Genomic DNA, 19,010 nt, shown 5'->3' with positions numbered 1-19,010 from the left:
CAACACACTCCTGAACAACCAATAAGTCAAAGAACAAATCAAAACAGAAATTAAAAAATATCTTGAAACAAATGACAATGGAAACACAACATAGCATTATCTTTTTTAAGACATTTTTCCAAAAAAAACCCATACAGGTGGCCAATACATACATGAAAAGGTGCTCAGCATCACTAACCACCAGGAAAATGCAAATCAAAACCACAATGAGATATCATCTCACACCTCTTTAAATGGGTATCATCAAAAGACAAAAGATAGTGTTGGTGAGGATGGAGAAAAGGGAACCCTTGTGCACTATTGGTGGGAATGTAAATTGGTACAGCCACTATGGAAATCAATACGGAGGTTCCTCAGAAAGTTAAAAAATAGAACTACCATATGATCCAGCAGCCCCATTTCTGGGTATATATCCAAAGGAAATGAAAACAGGATCTCAAAGAGATATCTGCACTCCTGTGTCTATTACAGCATTATTCACAATAGGCAGGATATGGAAACATCATAAGTGTTTGTCAATGTATGAATGGATAAAGAAGTTCTGGAAATGTAGTGTACAGTATGGCGACTATAGTTAACAGTACTGTATGGTATATTTGGAAGTTGGTAAGAGAGTAGATTTTATAAGTTCTCACCACAAAAAGAAAAATTGTATAACTATTTGAGGTGATGGGTGTGTTAACTAACTTTATTGTGGTAATTATTTTATAGTATATGTATATAAAAAATCAGGGCTTCCCTGGTGGCGCAGTGGTTGAGAGTCCGCCTGCCGGTGCAGGGGATGCGGGTTCATGCCCTGGTCCAGGAGGATCCCACATGCCGCAGAGCGGCTGGGCCCGTGAGCCATGGCCACTGGGCCTGCACGTCCGGAGCCTGTGCTCCGCAACGGGAGAGGCCACAGCAGTGAGAGGCCCGCGTACTACAAATAAATAAATAAATAAATAAATAAAAATCATTACGTTGCACACCTTAAACTCACACAATGTTATATGTCAATTATATCTCAATGAACCTGGAAAAAAACATGGTGTGGAAATATATATATATATATATATATATACACACACACACACACACACACATATATATTGAACTATTATAAGCCATGAGAAAAAAAAAGAAATTCTGCCATTTGTGACAACATGGATTGACCTTGAGGGCATTATGCTAAGGGAAATAAGTCAGACATAGAAAGATGAATACTGTATGATATCACTTCTATGTGGAATCTAAAAAAGCCGAATTCTTAAAAACAGAGAGTAGAGTGGTGGTTGCCAGGGGTTGGGGTGGGGGAAATGGGGAGATGTTGGTCAACGGGTACAAACTTCCATAAGACAATTAACTTCTGGAGATTTAATGTAAAACATGGTGATTATAATTAATGATACTATATTAAATACTTGAAAGTTGCTAAGAGTAAATCTTAAATGTTCTCACCACAAAAAAGGAGATGGGGGACTTCCCTGGTGGCGCAGTGGTTAAGAATCTGCGTGCCAATGCAGGGGACACGGGTTCGAGCCCTGGTCTGGGAAGATCCCACATGCTGTGGAGCAACTAAGCCCGTGCACCACAACTGCTGAGCCTGCGCTCTAGAGCCCGCGAGCCACAACTACTGAGCCCGTGAGCCACAACTACTGAAGTCCATGCACCTAGAGCCTGTGCTCTACAACAAGAGAAGCCACCACAATGAGAAGCCCATGCACCGCAACACAGAGTAGCTCCCACTCACCGCAACTGGAGAAAGCCCGCATGCAGTAATGAAGACCCAATGCAGCCAAAAATAAATAAGTAAATTTATTTTTTAAAAAAAGGAGATGGTAATTATGTGATGTGATAGAGATGTTAGCTAACACTATGGTGGTCATCACTTTGAAATCTATATCAAATCAACATGTTGTACACCTTAAACTTCCACAATGTTATAGGTCAGTTATGTCTCTATAAAGCTGGGAAACAAACAAAGGAAAGCAAATGCTGCCCTGAGAATGAGCCCCAACCACAGTCCAAATGGGGCTTCTTCCCCACTCCCCTCCCCACCCCTACCTCCCACTCCCTGTGTAAGGAGCCCAGCCCATCCTCCATTACATCTCTAACAGCCTGACCCGCTGTGTCCTCTCTCCTTTCATTTCCAACCCTCTCAGCACCTCATCTCTCCCAGCCCTTCATAATTCGTTTTGAATGGTTAGATCTAGGTGGTGGATAAGTGGGTGTTCATTATACTACTCCTCCACCTTTCTTTATGCATGATAATGTTTATAATAAAAAAGTAGCAGGAGGTGTACAGGAACCGAAGGCAGATCGTGTAGGGCCCCATCACCATTTAGAGAGGTTGGGTTCTACCTAGAAAGAGATGGGTAGAGAGGAGAGGCTTAAGTAAAGGAATGATATCATGGTTTGACTTTCCATTTGTTTTTGTTTTGTTTATTTCGGGGTTTTTTGTTTTTTGTTTATTGGGTTTTTTTGGCTGTGCTGTGTGGCTTGTGGAATTTTAGTTCCCTGACCAGGGACTGAACCTGAGCCCTTGGCAGTGAGAGCGTGGAGTCCTAACCACTGGACCACCAGGGAATTCCCTGACTTTCCATGTTAACAGGATATGTCAGGGTTTTCTTCCTCCATTTAAATCTGACTCAATATAGGATGAGGAAAGTTGCAGTTCTGATTGCAGTTTTACCAGAGCCACTAAAATGTGCCTTTCATTACCCCCAAGCCAAGTATAAATAGCAAATGACCTAAATCAAGCATAGCACAGGAATGGCCAACAATGATCCAAAGAGCTATACAAATGCTGAAGCAAAAATATAATCCTCATTTTTAAAATTTTCCAGCTGTGAAACACATTCAATCTGTTTAAGATTCTGATTTCTCTCTATGCCACTGCCCATGGTACTGTATTTGGTTTGGACCAAGAATAATCCTGGCAACCACCCTGCACATTAGCCAGTCATGGGGTTTCAGGCACCCCAACCCCAGCTCTTCTCCTCCATTGAGGACACGGCTGGCATGGCACTGATGACATGTTTCAAGTCATTCCAGGAAGAGGAGTTGATGACAAAGTCCTTTTTAAACGGAAATAAGCTAAACGTAGAACAGTATAGTTAAAATATGGAAACTAAAGCAATCAGTTGCTCCAAACCCTCTAACAACATGTGAACATCTTTAAATGCTGCATGATTTCAGGTAAGATATTTAAATTCGCTCAGCTGTTTCTTCTTTTGTTAAGTCAGATTAGTAATACTTGCTTTTGAATAAAATAATGAGAAGCAATAAAAATTCATGAATAAAATGGACCTTGTGAATAAAACTTTTATATTCTTTAGAAAAAGTGTTATTGAAACGATTCAACTTGAGTCCACAAAGAGAAGAAAAAAAGGCTGATTTAGGGAAACTATTTTACAATACGGATATTCATATCTACAATGACTAAATCTTAACTAAGATAACCTATCTATCTGGAAAGAAACATAGGTCTGACAGGGAGGTGGTGAAAGGGAATACACAGATATTTAAGGCATCTATCTGGACTCGCAACACAAAGTAAAAACGAACTATAAAACTATGAGAAAAATTGCCAGGTACCCTTATTTCTAGCCCCCCACACCCTCAATTCTCCCCCAAAGGACTCCTGTATAATCCTTGGGGAGGTTTTATAAATGGCTTCCCCCCCCCCCCCGATCTATTGGAATGTGCTGTGTCAAAGCACTATATTTGAAACTGTAACCTGAGGCTTTCGGCAATCACTGTACTACTGAAATGAACCTTGGTATTCCCCTTTATAGCTAAGCAGATGATAACCTAGCAGACAAACACTATAATATATGATGAGCATTTAATATGAGCTTCAGTCACCCTTGGAATGATGGCAAAGATATTAACATTGGCAAGCCTCCGTTGCTTTTGAACAAGCAGATTTTAGTTCTTGCATTCATAGGTTTAAATTTTCTTTAGGTCCTCAGAAAGTACGTTAGATTACCTGGAATTGTGCTAAATAAAAGTCAAAAGGTGGAGGACCTTCCAGATGGCGGAGGAGTAAGACGTGGAGATCACCTTCCTCCCCACAAATACATCAGAAATACATCTATATGTGGAAGAACACCCACTGAACACTGGAATAAGACCTCAGACCTCCCAAAAGTCAAGAAACTCCCCACGTACCTGGGCAGGGAAAAAGAAAAAAGAATAAACAGAGACAAAAGAATAGGGACGGGACCTGCACCCGTGGGAGGGAGCTGTGAAGGAGGAAAGGTTTCCACACACTAGGAAGCCCCTTCGCGGGTGGAGACTGCGGGTGGCAGAGGGGAAGCTTCGGAGCCGCGGAGGAGAGCACAGCAACAGGGGTGCGGAAGGCAAAGCGGAGAGATTCCCGCACAGAGGATCGGCGCCTACCGGCACTCACCAGCCCGACAGGCTTCTCTGCTCACCCGCCGGGGCGGGGCGGGTGGGGCAGGGAGCTGAGGCTCGGGCTTCCGTCGGATCCCAGGGAGAGGACTGGGGTGGCGGCGTGAACACAGCCTGAAGGGGGCTAGTGCGCCACGGCTAGCCGGGAGGGAGTCCGGGGAAAAGTCTGGAACTGCCGAAAAGGCAAGAGACCATTGTTTCCTGGTGCGCGAGGAGAGGGGATTCAGAGCACTCCCTGAATGAGCTCCAGAGATGGGTGCGAGCTGCGTCTATCAGCGCGGACCCCAGAGACGGGCATGAGACGCTAAGGCTGCTGCTGCCGCCACCAAGAAGCCTGTGTGCGAGCACAGGTCACTCTCCACACGTCCCCTCCCGGGAGCCTGTGCAGCCCGCCACTGCCAGAGTCCCGGGATCCAGGGACAACTTCCCCGGGAGAACGCACGGCGCGCCTCAGGCTGGTGCAACGTCACGCCGGCCTCTGCCACCGCAGGCTCACCCCGCACTCCGTGCCCCTCCCTCCCCCCGGGCCTGAGAGAGCCAGAGACCCCGAATCAGCTGCTCCTTTAAGCCCGTCCTGTCTGAGCGAAGAACAGACGCCCTCAGGCGACCTACACGCAGAGGCGGGGCCACATCCAAAGCTGAGCCCCGGGAGCCGGGAGCCGTGCGAACAAAGACGAGAAAGGGAAATTTCTCTGTGCAGCCTCAGGAGCAGTGGATTAAATCCCCACAATCAACTTAGGTACCGTGCATCAGTGGAATACCTGAATAGAAAACGAACCATCTGAAAATTGAGGCAGTGGACTTTGGGCAACCGCAGATGTGGGATTTGCTGTACGCGACTAATTTCTGATTTTTATGTTTATCTTAGTATAGTTTTTAGCACTTGTTATAATTGGTGGATTTTTTTATTGGTTGGGTTGCTCTCTTCTTTTTTTCCCCTTTTGAAATTTTTTATATTAATAATTTTTTAAAGTTTTAATAACTTTATTTTATTTTATTTTTCTTTCTTTCTTTTATTCTCCCTTTTCTTCTGAGCCGTGTGACTGACAGGGTCTTGGTGTTCCGGCTGGGTGTCAGGCCTGAACCTCTGACGTAGGAAAGGCGAGTTCAGGATATTGGACCACAGAGACCTCCCGGCCCCATGTAATATCAATCGGCGAGAACTCTCCTAGAGATCTCTGTCTCAATGCTAAGACCTAGCTCAACTCAATGACCAGCAAGCTCCAGTGCTGGACACCCTACGCCAAACAACTAGCAAGACAGGAACACAACCCCACCCATTAGCAGAGAGGCTGCCTAAAATCATAATAAGTTCACAGACTCCCCAAAACACACCACCGGACATGGCCCTGCCCACCAAAAAGACAAGATCCAGCCCCACCTACCAGAACACAGGCACCAGTACCCTCCATCAGGAAGCCTACACAGCCCACTGAACCAACCTTACCCACTGGGGGCAGGCACCAAAAACAACGGGAACTACGAACCTAAAGCCTGCGAAAAGGAGACCCCAAACACAGAAAGTTAAGCAAAATGAGAAGATAGAGAAACACACAGCAGATGAAGGAGCAAGGTAAAAACCCACCAGATGAAACAAATGAAGAGGAAATAGGCAGTCTACCTGAAAAAGAATTCACAGTAATGACAGTAAAGATGATCCAAAATCTTGGAAATAGAATGGAGAAAATACAAGACACGTTTAACAAGGACCTAGAAGAACTAAAGAGCAAACAAACAATGATGAACAACACAATAAATGAAATTAAAAATTCTCTAGAAGGAGTCAAGAGCAGAATAACTGAGGCAGGAGAACGGATAAGCGACCTGGAAGATAAAATAGTGGCAATAACTACTGCAGAGCAGAATAAAGAAAAAAGCATGAAAAGAATTGAGAACAGTCTCAGAGACCTCTGGGACAACATTAAACACACCAACATTCGAATTATAGGGGGTCCCAGAAGAAGAAGAGAAAAAGAAAGGGACTGAAAAATTCTGATGGGTGGAGTATCAATTCTCATAACAGACAAAATAGACTTTAAAATAAAGACTATTAGAAGAGACAAAGAAGGACACTACATAATTATCAAGGGATCAATCCAAGAAGAAGATATAACAATTGTAAATATTTCTGCACCCAACATAGGAGCGCCTCAATACATAAGGCAAATGCTAACAGCCATACAAGGGGAAATCAACAGTAACACAATCATAGTAGGGGACTTTAACACCCCAATTTCACCAATGGACAGATCATCCAAAATGAAAATAAATAAGGAAACACCAGCTTTAAATGACACATTAAACAAGATGGACTTGATATTTATAGGACATTCCAACAAAAAACAACAGAATACACTTTCTTCTCAAGTGCTCAAGGAACAGTATAGATCATATCTTGGATCACAAATCAAGCCTTGGTAAATTTAAGAAAATTGAAATCGTATCAAGTAGCTTTTCTGACCACAACACTATGAGACTAGATATCAATTACAGGAAAAAATGTAAACAATACAAACACATGGAGGCTAAACAATACACTACTAAATAACCAAGAGATCACTGAAGAACTCAAAGAGGAAATCAAAAAATACCTAGAAACAAATGACAATGAAAACACGAGGACACAAAACCTATGGTATGCAGCAAAAGCAGTTCTAAGAGGGAAGTTTAGAGCAATACAATCCTACCTCAAGAAACAAGAAACATCTCAAATAAACAACCTAACCTTACACCTAAAGCAGTTAGAGAAAGAACAACAACAGCAACAAAAAAAACCCCAAAAGTTAGCAGAAGGAAAGAAATCATAAAGATCAGATCAGAAATATATGAAAAAGAAATGAAGAAAACGATAGCAAAGATCAATAAAACTAAAAGCTCGTTCTTTGAGAAGATAAACAAAACTGATAAACCATTAGCCAGACTCATCAAGATAAAAAGGGAGAAGACTCAAATCAACAGAATTAGAAATGAAAATGGAGAAGTAACAACTGACACTGTAGAAATACAAAGGACCATGAGAGATTACTACAAGCAACTATATGCCAATAAAATGGACAACCTGGAAAAAATGGACAAATTCTTAGAAAAGCACAACCTTCTGAGACTGAACCAGGAAGAAATAGAAAATATAAACAAACCAATCACAAGCACTGAAATTGAAACTGTGATTAAAAATCTTCCAACAAACAAAAGCCCAGGACCAGATGGCTTCACAGGCAAATTCCATCAAACATTTAGAGAAGAGTTAGCACCTATCCTTCTCAAACTCTTCCAAAATGTAGCAGAGGGAGGAACACTCCCAAACTCATTCTACGAGGCCACCATCACCCTGACACCAAAACCAGACAAAGATGTCACAAAAAAAGAAAACTACAGGCCAATATCACTGATGAACATAGATGCAAAAATCCTCAACAAAATACTAGTAAACAGAATCCAACAGTACATTAAAAGGATCACACACCATTATCAAGTGGGGTTTATCCCAGGAATGCAAGGATTCTTTAATATATGCAAATCAATCAATGTGATACACCATATTGACAAACTGAAGGATAAAAACCATATGATACTCTCATTAGATGCAGAAAAAGCTTTCAACAAAATTCAACACCCATTTATGATAAAAACCCTCCAGAAAGTAGGCATGGAGGGAACTTACCTCAACACAATAAAGGCCATATATGACAAACCAACAGCCAACATCGTTCTCAATGGTGAAAAACTGAAACCATATCCTCTAAGATCAGGAACAAGACAAGGTTGCCCACTCTCACCACTATTGTTCAACATAGTTTTGGAAGTTTTAGCCACAGCAATCAGAGAAGAAAAAGAAATAAAAGGAATCCAAATCAGAAAAGAAGAAGTAAAACTGTCACTGCTTGCAGGTGACATACTATATGTAGAGAATCCTAAGGATGCTACCAGAAAACTACTAGAGTTAATCAATGAATTTGGTAAAGTAGCAGGATACGAAATTAATGCACAGAAATCTCTTGCATTTCTATACACTAAAGATGAAAAATCTGAAACAGAAATTAAAGAAACACTCCCATTTACCACTGCAACAAAAAGAATACAATACCTAGGAATAAACCTACCTAAGGAGACAAAAGACCTGCACGCACAAAACTATAAGACATTGATGAAAGAAATTAAAGATGATACAAACAGATGGAGAGATATACCATGTTCTTGGATTGGAAGAATCAACATTGTGAAAATGACTCTACTACCCAAAGCAATCTACAGATTCAATGCAATCCCTATCAAACTACCAACGGCACTTTTCACAGACCTAGAACAAAAAAATTCACAATTTGTATGGAAACACAAAAGACCCCGAATAGCCAATCTTGAGAAAGAGAAGACTATACTACAAAGCTCCAGTAATCAAGACAGTATGGTACTGGCACAAAAACAGAAATATAGATCAATGGAACAGGATAGAAAGCCCAGAGATCAACCCACGCACATATGGTCACCTTATCTTTGATAAAGGAGGTAAGAATATACAATGGAGAAAAGAGAGTCTTCTTCAATAAGTGGTGCTGGGAAAACTGGACAGCTACATGTAAAAGAATGAAATTAGAACACTCCCTAACACCATACACAAAACTTAACTCAAAATGGATTAAAGACCTAAGTGTAAGGTCAGACACTATAAAACTCTTAGAGGAAAACATAGGCAGAACAGTGTATGACATAAATCACAGCAAGATCCTTTTTGACCCACCTCCTAGAGAAATGGAAATAAAAACAAAAATAAACAAATGGCACCTAATGAAACTTCAAAGCTTCTGCACAGCAAAGGAAACCATAAACAAGACGAAAAGACAACCCTCAGAATGGAAGAAAATATTTGCAAACGAAGCAACTGACAAAGGATTAATCTCCAAAATATACAAGCAGCTCATGCAGCTCAATATCAAAAAAACAAACAACCCAATCCCAAAATGGGCAGAAGACCTAAATAGACATTTCTCCAAAGAAGATATACAGATTGCCAACAAACACATGAAAGGATGCCCAACATCACTAATCATTAGAGAAACGCAAATCAAAACTACAATGAGGTATCACATCACACCGGTCAGAAGGGCCATCATCAAAAAATCTACAAACAATAAATGCTGGAGAGGGTGTGGAGAAAAGGGAACACTCTTTCACTGTTGGTGGGAATGTAAATTGATACAGCTACTATGGAGTAAAGTATGGAGGTTCCTTAAAAAACTAAAAATAGAACTACCATATGACGCAGCAATCCCACTACTGGGCACATACCCTGAGAAAACCACAATTCAAAAAGAGTCATGTACCACAGTGTTCATTGCAGCTCTATTTACAATAGCCAGGACATGGCAGCAACCTAAGTGTCCATCGACAGATGAATGGATAAAGAAGATGTGGTACATATACACAATGGAATATTACTCAGCCATAAAAAGAAATGAAATTGAGTTATTTGTAGTTAGGTGGATGGACCTAGAGTCTGTCATACAGAGTGAGGTAAGTCAGAAAGAGAAAGACAAATATGCTAACACACATATATGGAATCTAAGAAAAAAAAAAGATTATGAAGTACGTAGGGGCAGGACAGGAATAAAGACGCAGATGTAGAGAATAGACTTGAGGACATGGGGAGGAGGAAAGGTAAGCTGGGATGAAATGAGAGAGTGGCATTGAGATATATACAGTGCCAAATGTAAAATAGCTAGTGGGAAGCAGCTGCATAGCACAGGGAGATCAGCTCGGTGCTTTGTGACCACCTAGAGGGGTGGGATATTGAGGGCGGAAGGGAGACGCAAGAGGGAGGGGATATGGGGATATATGTATACGTATAGCTGATTCACTTTGCTCTACAGCAGAAACTAACACAACATTGTAAAGTAATTATACTCCAATAAAGATGTTAAAAAATAATAAAAAATAATAAAAAATGAAAAAATAAAATTCAAGTAAAATTAAAAAAAAAAAAAGCCAAAACGCTTATCATATGAAATTTTTCTACTGCTGTCTTGTGGCCCTGTCCTCCCAGGGACCTTTGAGTCTTTGCTTGTAAGAGTCCTAACTAATGAAGAAATAGGATGGGTGACTCATCCCCACATACCTGGCAGAAAAGTCACAGGCACCAATCCTCAATATAGGAGAGTCTAAGTGTCAGTAGAATTTGACTGGATGCACAAAGTTCTACCATATTAAGTAGTTAATTCAACAAAACAGCTTGCCCATCCAGTCAGGTATAATTTTTAACTCAGTTGACTGGGAGGCCAGTTGATTCAACAAATGTCAACTGGTTCAATGATGATAGTCAAAAAAAAAGAGTAATTATTTAAAAACATAATCATCCTTACCTAACTGAACTGAAGTTAATACTGGGATGATTAGCTGAGTTACCACAAGTTTCCCTCTCTCTCTGTCTCAATCTGTCTCTCTGTCTCTTCAGGGATTATATAGAATTATATCCTCTAGGGAAAAATGAAGGCATCGTGGTAGTTAGAAGCAATGTGTACGGACTTGGAAGTTTTTTATTTGCAATTACACTAGTGGAGTTTTGTAGGTTTGTTTTTGTTTTTGTTTTAATTTCTTTGGGTTGAAAAGTCAAATAGATACTTCATCTATGTGTAGTTGTGTCTTCCTAGATGGGTAGGTTATCTCCTTCTGAGATTAAGCCATTGTAGTTATGAATTATTCATACAGTAAAATATTTTCCTTAAATAAATCCTTATTCCTCTCTATGGCCTCAAGTTGAGAAGTTTCACTATCAATTTTAACAAAGAAAAATTTCACTCACAGTGCACACTTTCTTCATTAATTTTGCTGTGTTTATTCTTTATTTCATTCTATTCTCGCAACAACACTTTGGACCAATAGGGCAAGTATTAATTCCTTTTTAAAGCTAGTCTATTTACATCAAACGGAAATAAGTTATTTCACCGGATTGCTTCCTCTCTGCGTTTATGAAGCCCTACTCACCTGGGGCCACCCACTTAGTAAATGGTGGTGTTAGGATTAGAACTCAGGCGATACTAGCGGTAATACTGTGCATATACCATGTATTAATCTACACCCTGTGAGATCTGGGGCAGCATCCCATCAGTAAACAGTTGAATATTTCTGCATTCAATAAGTACAATAAATAAAGACCACTGAGTACAGTAAAGATCATAAAGAGTATCATATCTGGGCCAGGCTTGCTGCCAAATGGTTTTCAGAGAGTTTTGGATTTCGGAGTTGCAGATTGTGGATGTGTATTCCCCTAGCCTTGGTGCTCTCCACCACTGTGTGAAGCACTGACTATTTAACATACAATGACTACTACGCACCTTTTACCTCTTACTCCAAGGCTTCTCTGAAGAGCAACCAACCTGTTGGTGGTCAGCAGAGAGAACCTTCAGGCCCAAGCATTTTCTCCATGACCTTCATTATGCACAAGAGGCAACTCTCTTTTCTTGCACTACTGACAGCTCAACTACACTTTACACAAAATCTCTTAATTTTTCACCCGTGTCTTTCTTTCCCTTTCAACTTCTTCTCTGGCTTCTTGGAGAATGATTAGAGAGAGGGGATGAGTAAAAGGATAGGATCATATCACAGGAAAGTCAAGAAGGAAGAGTGTATCAAACAGGGGGGCAGAGCGCCCTACACTGTCAAGTGAGTCAAAAAGATTCAGGAGGGTGAGGACCAAGATGCCGTGACCTTGGCAACCAGCGATTCCCTAGTGACCTTTGAGAGAGCAGTTTCTTCAGGGTTACGGGAATGGAACCCAGAATGCAAAGAGTTAGGGAGCAAGTGGATATTGGTGAAGCCAAGACAGTAAATAGAGACCTAACTTTTAATTAGCCAGGATCAACATCCTTTAAAGGTCCTCAGAGTTAAATTCCTTTCACTAGTTCCATGCACTTCCTTATTGTTCCATTAAAACCTGCTTCTCCTCAAGCACTGATAATAAAATACAATCAAAGATGGCTCTTATTAGTCTTCTTTTTTTGTTGTTTGTTTCCATTAAATCGCTGGCATTATAACAGTTTGTCTTCTAATACTGTACATCATAAATATACAACATTTCAGCTACATTATGGGTTAATATGCTCCTGTGAGCTGGCCTGAAGGCTGTCTTGCCACATATGACATATTTACATGGGGAACATCTTTCCTAAATTCCAAAGAATTGACTAGTGAACTAACAGCTTGAAGTATAGGAAATTGCCATTTCTGTAGGTCAAAAATGATTGCATAGCAGCAATTTGATCTGGTTCCACCTCCTAAGTTTTCAAATGCTACCCTGGAGCTTCCCTGGTGGCGCAGTGGTTGAGAGTCCGCCTGCCGATGCAGGGGACGCGGGTTTGTGCCCCGGTCCGGGAAGATCCCACATGCCGCGGAACGGCTGGGCCCGTGAGCCATGGCCGCTGAGCCTGTGCGTCCGGAGCCTGTGCTCCGCAACGGGAGAGGCCACAACAGTGAGAGGCCCGCGTACAAAAAAAAAAAAAAAAAAAAATGCTACCCTGATACAAACTGAATATTGCCACCCTGATTCACTGTTCACTAATTACGGTGGAGGAGGACAAATGGAATCCAGGAGTGATTAACACGAGTCTTAATTGAACTTTTGCTAAGTTGTGCAAAAGGGGCCACTTGTTTACTGCAGCAAGGCACCTGACAATGGCACCTTCTAGGCCTGCCTGCCCATGGTGGCTAGTGCTCACTTTTGTTCTACACCAGGCCCAGGAGCTTTTGTGCTACCCTTTCCGATGGTCATGGATATGACCTAGCCCTGTTGTTCTGGGAACCTACTTACAGATTGGGCCAAAAGACATCAGACACTTGGGAAAAAACAAACCAACCAACCAACCTAGGATCACTTTCTCTGCATCTGACGAAATCTCTCCCTTCACCCAACACCCCACGCCCATATTATTGTCATATGTTCACTAATTTTCAAAAAATATAAGCAATATCAAAGAGTAACTATGGAAAAATTACTTCTAGGGACACAGTTGTCATTTCTTTACTGGCCAAACTCTCCCCTACTGCCCAGTACCAAGATAAAGACCTGTACCAACTACTTGCATCCTACTACTGCCCCTAATATGTTATAATAAAGAAGAGACTAACGCTGTGCCTTATAAACTGGCTCATAGTCTCTGCCCATAACTAATATAAAATCCATTTTCAACCAGTGCTGTGAAAATAAAAAGCAAAATAACTCAATAAATAACAACTAGAAATTATTCATTCATTCAAACCAAAATTTCCTAAAACAGAATGGTATTCTTGGTAATAAACTGAATCTCGTTATAAATTATGAACAGGTCCCTTCTAGGAAATTATCTCTGTGTTTATATTTCCTGAACCTAGCATCTTATCTTACACAGAGTGCCTCCACTCAATAAATTCTTCAGGCAAGAAGGAAGGAAGGAAGGAAGGGAGAGAGGGAGGGAGGGAGGGAGGGAGGAAGGGCCAAAGGAAAGTTAGTAAGAAAGAAGGAAAATCTTCCATGCATTTGCTTGTGTAATTGAGGTAACTAGACATGTAATATTTTTTATGAAACAAAACAAGATGTAAAGTGGGAAATAAAATACTATGTTAAGGGGCTCCATAACTTTGAAATAAGGACTGGGAATTTGGACTTTGAGGGATTTTATACTCTTTCTGGTTCTTCACCTGTGTTCTGTCCTATTCCTTGTTCCTTATCCAGGGATGATAAATGCGCATACTTCACTTGGTGGTACTAATATCTGGAATCTGATCATGTATCATTCTAAACGCAACAGTTCACTGCATTCTTTTATATAGTGATGTTTTGTATTGGTTAGTCCTTGTGGAAAACATGGTAGATGAAACTACACCCCAAAACCCAAAATCTACCTGCATTTACATTTCTTCTGTGAAACAAGTCCAGATATCACCATCCCAGCTCATTGTTTCTGCAGTGACTTGGTTTTCAGATGCTTCTGTCTTTCCAGTTTCATCACAGTTTTTGCTAAGGACTTGGAGACTGGAGTGACAGCTATATTTCCACTCGCTTTACAGCATTTTATTTCCAGTACATATCACCTCACAATGTGTTCCCTTGTGGGACATTACAGGATCATTATTTTTAAAATGAAAGGTATAGTTGATGATTGACTGCCCTCTAATTACCCAGAGTGTTTGTCAAAGCCAGTGGGCAGGAGACATAAGCTCTATTTTGCTGTTATATTGACTGTCAAGTTTACAGCGCATCTCTGCTAGCATGGAAAACTTCCTCAACAAGGATATTTACCGGAGCAGATCTTTGCCAATGGAACAGATCCCCTCCCCTTCAGGATAAACAGTGAAGAAAATGATCTAATGATCAAATTGGTCCATCCCATGCCTTCAAAATAAGAAGCTTATCTAGGATCGGTGTTTCTCAATTTTTTTTCCCATTATTGAGACTTTTCAGACATCTTCTCCTAATAGCTCACCCAGGAAATTTTAATACCATAGATACACTTTACACCTGTTTATGTACTGTGGTCCTTTGGAGGATTATAAACCATTGTAATACTGAATTTTTTTTCTCCCCACCAAGAACAATTTCCACCCTCTTGAGAATGCATGTCTTGGATGGTGCCTGCTAGTGCACACTGATGGAATTCAGATGATGTTTCACCAATTCTATATGCAAGGCCACCGTATTATGGAGTACACAACTCAAGAGGATGTAAGATAGAAAATGGTTCTTTAGTAAACCAACTGAAATCCCATTCCTCTCCTAAAAATAAGGAAGCCCTAATAACGTTAAAGAGTACATAGTTCCCAAGTCAAAATGGTGCCCAAGTCAAAAAATTTGCAGCCACCAATTCAAGCTCCTCCACGTACAGAGAGGGGCCAGGCTTTGCTCCCAGAAGGTATAAGACTATGGCCTTGTGACAGCCACCATCTCATTTGCTTGTTTATTAGCACACATTTATTGAGTTCTGACTATGTAGACTTTCAGCTCCATGAGGGCAGCGACTGTTTTCGATTTTGCTCACCGTTATAGAATAAAGGAAAGAAAGAATGAAGACAGAAAGGGAAGGAAATAGGAAGACAAGGCAGTATGCTAAGTGACTTGAACACTGCCTCTAAGAATATTACAGTTAGTGTGAAGGTATATAAACAAATAGTCAAAATAAAATATTGTGATGGTTATAACTGAAAAGATGTGTAGATATGGTGAGGTTACAAAGCAGTGGTTAATTCTATCTGGTTAGAGGTGGGAAGAAAATGAAGTGAATTATGAAAACCTTTATGGAGACAAGGTTGTATTAGAAGACTTATGTGGGCCCCAGGGCACTCTTGCCTTTGTGGTCTCCTTTTTCTACAAAAGCACATTTAAGTGTAATATAATTCCAGTACAAGATGAGTATCATTATCTGGGCAGTCTAGGAGCACTTAGCCTGGAGGCCCACGAAAGACCTCTAGGAGGATGAGAGATTTAAGTGAGAGAAACTCTAGGACAAGCTGGAAGAGTGGCTGGAAGATGGGGCAGAGTGTTCCAGGCAGAGGTAACAGCTTGTTCAAAGGCCTGGAAGTGAGAGATCTATTAGGATTGGATGAGAGAGAGACAGACAGAGAAACAGAAGGGTAGAAGTGTGAGAGATGAAGTTAGAGAAGAAGGTGGGGGTCAAACCGCAGCAGGCCCCGTGTTAAGGAGTCTGGCTTTATCCTAAAGAGAATAAGAAACCATTTTTAAAAGTTTTTATGTGAGGAACCAACAGAATCAGGTTTGCATTTTGGATATTCATTCAACCTACATTGCAGCCAAATAACTTGCGAAGGTGTCGTGGATATTCTGGGGGTCCACCCAGGCCCCCTCTTTAGGGCCCACATACCCATCCCCTGCTTCTGGAAATAATGGCTTTTGAAGGTTCATGGCTGCGTCCTTCAGTGGGAATTGCCCTCAGCCACAGGGAACTGCCCTTTCCAAGGGCAGATCCTTTCCCAGAGAGCATCCATGACTGTAACTGGCTAATGGAGAGATACAAAGGCCCAGCCACATTATCTCAATCAGGGACAACCTCAGCTCCTAAGATCCCTGAAGAATTGGCTGAGGCCTCTGTTGTAACCATGTTTCCGGTTACTTCTCCCTCTGCTTAATCCTACTCTGTTAGTTTCCTATGGCTGCATAATGCTTTAGCACAAACTTAGTGGCCTAAAAAACACACATTTATCATCTCACAACGTCCATGGGTCAGGAGTCTGGGCACAGCTCAACTGGATCCTCTGCTCAGGCTGCAGTCAAAGTGTTGGCCAGACTACATTCTCATCTAGAGATGTGACTTTGGAAAAATCCACTTCCAAACTCACTTCAGTTGTTGACAGAATTCATTTCCTTGTGGTTGTAGGACTGAGGATCCCAGCTTCTTGCTGGCTATTGGCTGGAGGCTATCTTTGGTGCTGAGAGGCCACCAGCAATTCCTAGAGCCTGCTCACAGTTTCATTTGTGCTTTCCCAACACGCCCATTTACTTAATCAAGCCAGCAAGGAGAGTCTCTGGAACAAGTATGCTAGCAAGACAGACTCAGATATCATATAAATTAACTACAGGGGGCTTCCCTGGTGGCGCAGTGGTTGAGAGTCCGCCTGCCGATGCAAGGGACATGGGTTCACGCCCCGGTCCGGGAAGATCCCACATGCCGCGGAGCAGTTACGCCCGTGAGCCGTGGCCACTGAGTCTGCGTGTCCGGAGCCTGTGCTCCACAACGGGAGAGGCCACAACAGTGAGAAGCCCGTGTACCGCAAAAAAAAAAAAATTAACTGCAGGAGTGACATCTCACCAGCTTTGCTGTATTCTATTCATTAGAAGCAAGTCATAGGTCCCCTCCGCACTCACGGAGAGAGGGTTACATGAAGGCGTGAACACCAGGAGATGACAGACACCTTAGTGTCTACCACACGTGCCTTCCTCACTTCTTACAGGTATATCTCCTGAGAGCACTCCCCAATAAACCTTCTGCATTCCACTACCCCTCTTAGAGTTTGTATCCACTGGAGGCAGGGAAGTGAGTTAGAGACTACTGCCGGAACACCAACTATGGGTGATAGCAGTGGGAGATTGAGCTGCATATGTTCCTTCTATTAATACATGTATAATAATTATTATTAGAATTTAGAATGATACATGGCCTACCTGAAAGTAAAATCAAGTCTAAAAACTACAGTCTTCAAGCAGGGATACACACAACAAAAATAATTCATTTCTAGGACTGGAGAGCAGATTAAACATAACATAAAAATTAGGCTTACTATGTTTCACAGTGTGAAAATAAATTGCAGACTACAATCAGTCACTTAAAAAGAGATGATTAGCACTTTATTAAGTTAGCATAGATTGTACTTCTACAAACTGCAGAAATAATCAATGAATAGAGATGCCCTATTAGAGACTGATAGTCAGAAAACATATATAAGCAACTGTTGGTATGATAACAGGATCAAATTCCACCTCGTATATCAACACGCCCATTTTTATCCAACCCATTTACAGTAATTACTTGTTCTTCTTGCTTATCTTGTCATATACAGAGTGATATAAATGATATTCAAAAAGGATCCATTTTCAATGATTTGGACACCATATTATAGGCATTCTCCACTGGAAAAGTATTTTTTCTTAGGTCTTTAAAGTGTGATATATATATACTGGCCTGACCTTATTGCTGGAAATGCTTAAATACTAATGCATTTTAAAATCAGTAACTACAAATGTCACATGCCTGCACTTACACACTGTGCTGTCAGAGAAATATTTTAGAATATTCTGGATAGTCAACAGCTTATTATTCCAACGGTCTTCATGGGTATAATTCATTGCCTTTCAATTGCATGCACATTCAAAATTTCTTACAAAAGAAGAATGGTGACACAAAATATATAATCTTCCCTCAGTGAATTGTGATGTTCAGCAGTTGCACAGAAACAAGTGTTGAGTTTCAGGGGGAAAGAAAACAGCAGCCCTTCAGAGGGGGGTGAGCCGCTCATCCTCTGTCACAAAGGCATCATTAACATGCCCTCCCTTCATGTCCAGGGGATCGCAGGGGATGCCATTTTCAATTTTGACTGTGTTTTCCCATTTATCTTCAGTGTCTTCCATTTCAGAAGGTCCTTTGTTCTTCCTAAATGCACATAAAAAGAATGATTGGGATCTAGGAAGAGAAAGGATGGTCTTCTGTACAAACATGGAGATCAGGAAAGGGAAGAGGAACCCTAGAATGATGGGGAAAATAGATGACATTGTGTATTTTCAAATAAATTTCAAAGATCATAAAGAGTTGATGAGGTGAAAAGATGCTATCAAGATCAGAAGTCTGCATGGATTTTATATATATATGTATATGAATGAATATATATATTTGTATGAATGAATATGTTTGTATACACACACATATACATATGTACATTCACACACACAAACTGCATGAAGGAATGTGAGGAAAACATATGGTAAATTGGCAAGTTAAAAAATTTAGCTCTAGGAGAACTTCACAAAAATTGTATTTAAAAAAGTAATAAATTCCTCTCACAAGATTTGACAAATTAATGGTCTGCAAATGTTAGGTAAAAATCAGGTTGAAATGAGATACCAAGAAGCAAACTCACATTACTTT

At 41.0% G+C, this 19,010-nt stretch overlaps 1 protein-coding gene across 8 annotated transcripts in view; it reads right to left on the bottom strand.

Annotated features, from left to right (window-relative positions):
• The window catches only part of CLTRN (collectrin, amino acid transport regulator), a 79,025-nt gene that overhangs the window by 14,087 nt on the left and 45,928 nt on the right, over positions 1-19,010 (bottom strand). For 2 of the 8 annotated variants that reach the window (XM_089904760.1, XM_022562658.3), the window contains one exon: positions 11,850-18,518. The exons of 5 other annotated variants lie outside the window; for them this stretch is intronic. In XM_089904760.1, the coding sequence (XP_089760886.1) occupies positions 18,362-18,518 (157 nt within the window). In that variant the 3' untranslated portion in view covers positions 11,850-18,361. Of the gene's footprint in view, positions 1-11,849; positions 18,572-19,010 lie in introns of those variants that run through there. One more of the 8 variants, XM_089904761.1, reaches the window with a different exon arrangement.

The sequence above is a fragment of the Delphinapterus leucas genome, chromosome X (assembly GCF_059928025.1).
Source record: "Delphinapterus leucas isolate spDelLeu-1000000601 "Yukka" chromosome X, BTC_Dleu_Yukka2, whole genome shotgun sequence".
Taxonomy (NCBI): Eukaryota; Metazoa; Chordata; class Mammalia; order Artiodactyla; family Monodontidae; genus Delphinapterus; species Delphinapterus leucas.
This window is presented reverse-complemented; position numbering and strand designations above follow the sequence as displayed.